This window comes from Dasypus novemcinctus, chromosome 5, assembly GCF_030445035.2.
Source record: "Dasypus novemcinctus isolate mDasNov1 chromosome 5, mDasNov1.1.hap2, whole genome shotgun sequence".
Lineage (NCBI taxonomy): Eukaryota > Metazoa > Chordata > Mammalia > Cingulata > Dasypodidae > Dasypus > Dasypus novemcinctus.
In genome coordinates, this window is record NC_080677.1 from 54,949,070 (window position 1) to 54,955,340 (window position 6,271).

Here is a 6,271-nt window from a genome sequence, read left to right on the forward strand (position 1 = left end):
CCCTGGCAGAATCTCTTGTTGAATTAAACTCACGTTAAGAGAGATCGATGCCTAATGACAACAACCTCCAATGTGTTAACATGCATTTGCTGGATTTCAGCATTCCAGGCGCTCACAGTGGTTTGGCATGTATCTGGTAAATTTTTTTTTTTAAAGAAAAATTAGTGTTGGTTTCGATGTATGGTAGCTTTCTCTCTAACGTAATTTGAATAATTCAGCAAAGCCCCACTACCAGCTGTACTTCTGCAGCCTCTTCCATTCTTTTCAGCATTATAATTTTGGTTAATTTTCAATTTTAGGTCCTACGTCTCTGCAATTTGTGTATGAATAACAGAATAATTTCCCTCTTTTGTTTCGCCTTTCCTGTTCCTGAATCTAAATAAAGATGGCTTTTTAGTATTAAAAGTGGAAGAAAATTACAGGTAATTATCTTTGACGGTAAAAACGCTGTAATCAGCGGGCTACATGAAAAATTACTCTAATTATGGCTGCATTTAAGAGAATGGAAAAAAACCTTCTTGTGGATAAAAACCTTAAATTGTCCCCAATGTCTGCTTCAAATTGGATGGCACTGCAGCTGGAGGCTTTGTTCAGAATTGATCCTGGGGAGCTACGAACCCAAAGTTTCACAGTAGGAAGGGGGAAAAAAGAAAACATTTTTCCTAATGTAACAATGCGAATGCTAGAAAATGACAAGACTGATCGGTTTTAAACCATTCTGAAGACTGACTGAGCGTGGAAGTTGCTCAACAAAAAAAGGAACGGGTATATTGGTAAGTAGTCTTTGCTTTGTGTCTAATTATAGTGACTGTCCTTTTGCACGACTGTATGTCGCTGTCATTATATGGAGCACTCTGAGTATCTCTATTGACTTCTGATAAATGGCTCAGTGGTTTCAAGGTTCATAATTTGAAGGATGCCCAGGTCTGTAGCCATTAATTCTCGCAGTACGGGGCTTCCTGCTTGTATGACGAAAGGACTTTTCATTTTCATTATTTCTGTGCTTTCCACAAGATCGGAAGAATGTATTTCATCCAGGATAGTGCATTTTCCTACCTAGCTAGCTTGCAACTGGTTTTTAACATTAAGTAGCTATAACTGTTCATTTACTTTTTGTTATTTTCTTTTTATTCTTTCCTTTGTTTTTTTTTTTAACTGCTTCCAAACAAAGATACAGCTATTATTATTTTTGCTGGGTAAAGGGAACAGAGAATACTCAGTTTCAGCACTGATCACTACTAGATGTCTAGGTTGTATTAATATTATAAAAAAGAGATAATGTGTAGAAATTATAAAAGAAATGTAAGGGGTAAAGGAAATCAAGAAACACCCATGGCTGTTAAAGTACTTCAGACAAAGGCTAGTGGTGCAAACTGACATCTTTGCAGGCACTTGATGGGCTGCAAATACAGAGCTTCCCATATTAGGGAATAGGACTTCTTTTAAGAGTGATAGAAAATATAATGGGAGGGAGGGAGGCAGGAGGGAGGGAGAAAGACAGAGACACACAGAGAGAATATACAGGACACTCCCAGCATTTTGTGGCTTTTACTCCATATATGAAAGAAGACAAAAACATACAAAGTATATGTACAACTAAAATTCAACAATATATACAGAAATGTTTCTCCATATAAACGTCCCTATTAGCTTAGTGAATGCCACTAATTCACCTAATGAAGGTGTCAAAGCAATAGAATGGTAATTTGGTTGGTTCCTCTCTCTGTCTTTCCTGATTCCAGTTCTAGGTTTGGGGCTGGGAAAGAGTGGTTTTTATCATAATTCCTGTCCATTTCATTTTGATAAAACATGCAGCGTTCTCTCTGTGGCAACGTTCTAATCTTACAGCCAGTATTTCCTTTTTCTTTAGAGAAAGGCTGTTACGTGAGGTTTTTATTTCTTTTCCTTTTTTTTTTTGTCAGTCTAAAATTGGTAAATAAAAATGCAGTGGTCCAAAATGCTTCTCTTTCATCATGTAATGTCTTAAGCTCATTAAACAAGTAAAAATGCTGCCATGTTTGTGCAGATTCTTCTGGTCAGGGAAAAATGTCTGTAGAAAAAGTCATTTGATGGATACTCCCAAAGAGAAGAGGAGGCTCGGAGCCTGGATTCCCAAAGGGGAAAGGAAGATATCCTTACAGTGAGGGGTTTCAGGAGCACTGGCATAGAAACCATTCTCTCTCTGAGATGCAAGATCAATTACTGAGGTTGCTCAAGGGACAACGCAGACAAGTAAGGAAAGGAAAGAAGGAAAGAAGGAAAAGAAAGGTGGGAGGGAAGGAAAGTAGGAAGAAAAGGAGGGGTGGAAAAGAAAGGGAAGAGTGAGAAGGAAAAGAGAGAGAGCAAGGGAGCAAGCGCCCAGCTGGTCCCTGGCCACACGAAGGAGTTCTCCCGAGCCTGCTCCCTCGGCTGGCTCCGTTTGGCAGATACAAGCAGGTCCCGGATCCTCCTTGCCTTTTCCAGACGTTTCTCTAGCATTGCGATTTCCCTCGGACAACTCACATCATTTGTGGTCTCTGCATCGTATCCTGGTGTGGGGAGGAGTACCAGTGAGAATAGCCCGGCATGTAGCTGTTGGGGGGCATACTGACGCCCTTGGCAGAGGCAGAAACGTCCCACACCGGAGGCAGCGCCGGCGAGCGCGGCGATAAGGCCGCCGAGCCCGGGAGAGGGTCGCTCTCATGCGGATTACTGCCCTGTTTCAGCAGTTTCTTAAATTTAGAGCGTTTGTTCTGAAACCATATCTTCACCTGGAACGAAATGCAGCGATCGTTAGGCCCGAAAAACATCTAACAGGTGACTCTAGCGTCAGTCAGGCTTTGGAAGTGATAGCTTGGAGGAAAAACGAAACAAAACGACAAAAACCACTGCAAATACCAATAATCCCTCAAGCCTCTGCCTTTCCTCCCCACGTTTTAGGTATTTTGTCTGGATACTTAATACCCTTGTAATTCTTGAGTTGGGTGCTAGCCTGGGGTTCAAAATAACATCATAAATAAGAATTAAAATAAAATAAAGAAGGTGAGTGAGATAGCCAGAGTTAAAGTCTTAAAGGAGGGCTTTTAAATGGAGCATTCTTCAGATCAAAGCCATGCAATTGAATGCACCTCTTCCAATAGTCTGTTTTTATATATACCAACTCCAAAACTGGCTGATTCTATGCACAGAAACAGATAAATCCTGTACGTTTATAACCAAGTGCCTTGAATCTATCTATGCATGTGTTGCACATGCCATATATATGCAAGGAGCATTTTGCTCCAGATATAAACATGTCCATGTAATCCTACAGGGATTAGGGACTGTACCTCTTTCACTCCCTATTTTGTGTATTTCCTAGTCAAGTTGTGGTCAACAATCATCACGTGATTGTTAGTGCAGTCAATAAAAGTCAAAGAGCCTCTGAAAATTAAATGTGAGTCAAGAATCTGGGATGGGAGCATATCCAAGCCCAAATTCTACATCTACTTTATTTGAAGAAGGAAATTCTATGGTGTTGCTTTCTTTACCTTTAAAAACCATTAGCCATTGAATCTGCTTTTGCAAGAGGATTTCAAGTTACTGAATAGCAGGAATCCCTTCATATCAAACCCCAGTTCTAAAGGGAACAAGGCAAGAGAAAGCTGGCTAAATAGAAGATAAGAGCTGAAGGCAACCATACACTCATTCCCCAGCAATAGTTTCATAAAATCTAAAGTTCCCTCGATGAAGATCAGCCACCTCAGATAAGGTCTACCAAACCAAACAGCTATGTTAAATCAAAAAGGACAAAAACACAGGTGATTGCAACCTGGCTTTATGACCAGGGTCCTAATATGCTCACATAAGCCCTTTCCTGTGAAGTCTGAAATGCCCCATGTCTTTCAAGCTCAAATTAGTAGGATGGGAGGACTTCAGTAACTGCATTTAACTGCAACTTCACCTGCTGTAATTTTGGGAGCATTTCTCTTTGATCTCAATTCTGCCATTCCCCCAAGTCCTATGCTCCAGGGAGGTACCTCCGCCGGCACCAGCCTGTCAACCAAGATGATTTAACCACTGAGCATAGGTCAATCTTCAGAAAAGCCCACTTCAGCCATCCTAGGATGAGTAGTCTGCACCTTGGTGCTTTGTACCAATCCCCAATAGAGTTCATACCAACCTGGCTTCCCCTTTCTCCATTTCACTTCATAATTTTTCTATGCCAATGAGTTTAAACCCTTATTAGGTCCCAGGGCCCACAAAAGGACCCTTAAGAAACATGGGCCTTATCCTACCTCCTGGCCTGAGCACCTTTTTCTCCTACATGCTCATCCTTTTTCATGTTGTCCTGATCTGGATTAGGACTCAAATGAATTATGAGTTTGGTCATCAAAGAACACTAGGCTGGGGTGGGGTTGCCGATGGTTGGGAGGATGTGCAAATCCAATCCAGAATACCGGGTCATTTATTCCAAACTGTGTTGTCCTGAGAAAGTACATATCTGCAGCAAAGGCATGTGTCACTAAGCTCCTTCCATCCTTGGTTGACTAGGCCAAGAATGCCTCCTGAGGTGCTTTGCGCCCTTGCCCAGCCTGCCAGCAGGGTCAGCATCTCATGGATATTCAGGCTTCCCGGGAATTACCTGTGTTTGTGTCAGTCCTAACGAAGCTGCCAGTTCAGCTCTCTCGGGAAGGGCCAGGTACTGAGTCTGCTGAAAGCGATGGTTTAAAGCCTGGAGCTGCAGGCTGGAATAAATGGTCCGAGGCTTCCGAATCTTTTTCCCTTTTCCATTGAACCTGATTTCCCCATTTTCAATCACTGTGGTTTTTTGTTGATCTGCAAGCAAAGGACAGAGGAGCGGTCACCAATTAGGCCACTGCTGCTTTTTCCTTGCCCGTGGCCTGGCCCGCGCCGGTCTCCCCAAAGCCCTCTAAGGGTTTCCTTGAAGCGTCCCCACGTCGCCCAAACCAGTCTGGGTCCACGGTGCCCGGGGGCTCCCAAAGGCTGCGAGAGCTTCTCCCAGACCCAGCCTCTGGCCCTAACAATGCGCGGTAGCCGGACTGAGGAGGCGCCCAAGGCCCTCGGGCAAACAGCCGCGCTGTGCTGCTGCGGAGACGGCGCCTACCGCTCCCCCAGGCGCAGGGCACCGCGGCGCGTCAGCTCCCTCGGTAGACCCGGGCCAGTCGGCCTGTCTTTACAGTGCCTTAGGCAGTGCTTGAGCCACCGGGGTGTTTTTGCGGCCAGTTGACAGGATGTCTCCAAGCCCGGTGTATCATGTGCCCTCGGCTTGCTTGAAATGATTCTGCTGAGAGGGACCAAATCCCCAAACAAAACACAACCAGCCGCACAGACTAGCTTTCGAGCAGGCTGTGCCTCACAGGGCAAACTGGTCCCCTTCGGGTGTTTGAAAACTATTCACCCGAGGCTCGCTGTTTCGCCTCCACGAACAAAGGAGCAGCCAACATTGTAGCAAAAACCCTGGGGGGAGGGCGCCCGGTCAGGGATGGGGGTAGGGGACACCTCAGAGCCCGCGGTTAAAAGCCCAATTGTCACCAGCTTAGCGAGAGCCCGAGGCCACCGCCACCTCCGTCCGGGTCACCAAAGCGGACCGGGCACCCCACGCAAAGTAGGCCACCGGCTGTCCTGCGGAGGTTGGGGAGCAAAACACGCTCCCAGTTCCGGCTCAGAAAAGTCCCCAGTCCTGGCAAACAAGAGCCACAGCCCGGAGGGGAGGAGGAAGGTGAAGGGCGCACAGTCCCAGTGGGCTGGAGAGCGCAGTGCGGGACAACTGTGGAGCGAAGCCTGCGCCGAGCCGGGGGCGCAGCCGGAGCTGCGCGCCGGAGGCGGGGGAGAGAGAAGGGCCGCGCGCGGGGAAGCCGGGGGTCCGCGGCGACGGGAAGGGGCCCGGCTGAGCGAGGCCGGCAGGCAGGCGCCAGGCGAGCGGGAGCGCCGGGCCGGCTGGGGGAGGGGGCCGGAGGAGGCCCGGGCGTTGAGGAAGTGAGTGGGGCGGGCGGACCGGGTGGGGGGCAGCCAGGAGGAGGGAGAAGCGAGCTGCCCAGGCGGCCTCTCACCTGTGTCGTCCCCTCGCGTCTGGGCGGCCGCGCTGCTGTTGTGGTAGGACTGGAGGTAAGGGCTGTGCTGCGAGTGGCTCATGTAGGGGTAGGCGGCGAGCGAGCGGTGGTTGTAGGAGTTGCCGCCGCCCGATGCGTAGGGCGAGCCGTGGTGGTGGTGCTGGTGGTGGTGGTGGTGCGAGCCGGCCGCCGCCGCCGCCGCCGCCGCCGAGTGCAGGCAGTGCAGAGGGTAGTGCGCG

The 6,271-nt window shown here is 47.8% G+C and overlaps 1 protein-coding gene and 1 long non-coding RNA gene across 2 annotated transcripts in view; one reads left to right on the plus strand and one right to left on the minus strand.

The window, feature by feature from the left end:
* Positions 1-69: 69 nt before the first annotated feature.
* LOC131278494 (uncharacterized) overlaps positions 70-6,271 on the plus strand; it is a 46,050-nt gene continuing 39,848 nt past the window's right edge. The window contains exon 1 of the long non-coding RNA XR_009185813.1: positions 70-773. This is a non-coding gene — a long non-coding RNA (uncharacterized lncRNA). The remainder of the gene's footprint in view (positions 774-6,271) is intronic.
* DLX6 (distal-less homeobox 6) overlaps positions 1,535-6,271 on the minus strand; it is a 5,289-nt gene continuing 552 nt past the window's right edge. Inside the window, exons 1-3 of the mRNA XM_058296961.1 lie at positions 6,033-6,271; positions 4,604-4,797; positions 1,535-2,750 (exon numbers count right to left, since the gene is read on the minus strand). The exon at positions 6,033-6,271 is cut by the window's right edge and continues 552 nt beyond it. Coding sequence (XP_058152944.1) covers positions 2,499-2,750; positions 4,604-4,797; positions 6,033-6,271 — 685 coding nt within the window. The 3' untranslated portion in view covers positions 1,535-2,498. The remainder of the gene's footprint in view (positions 2,751-4,603; positions 4,798-6,032) is intronic.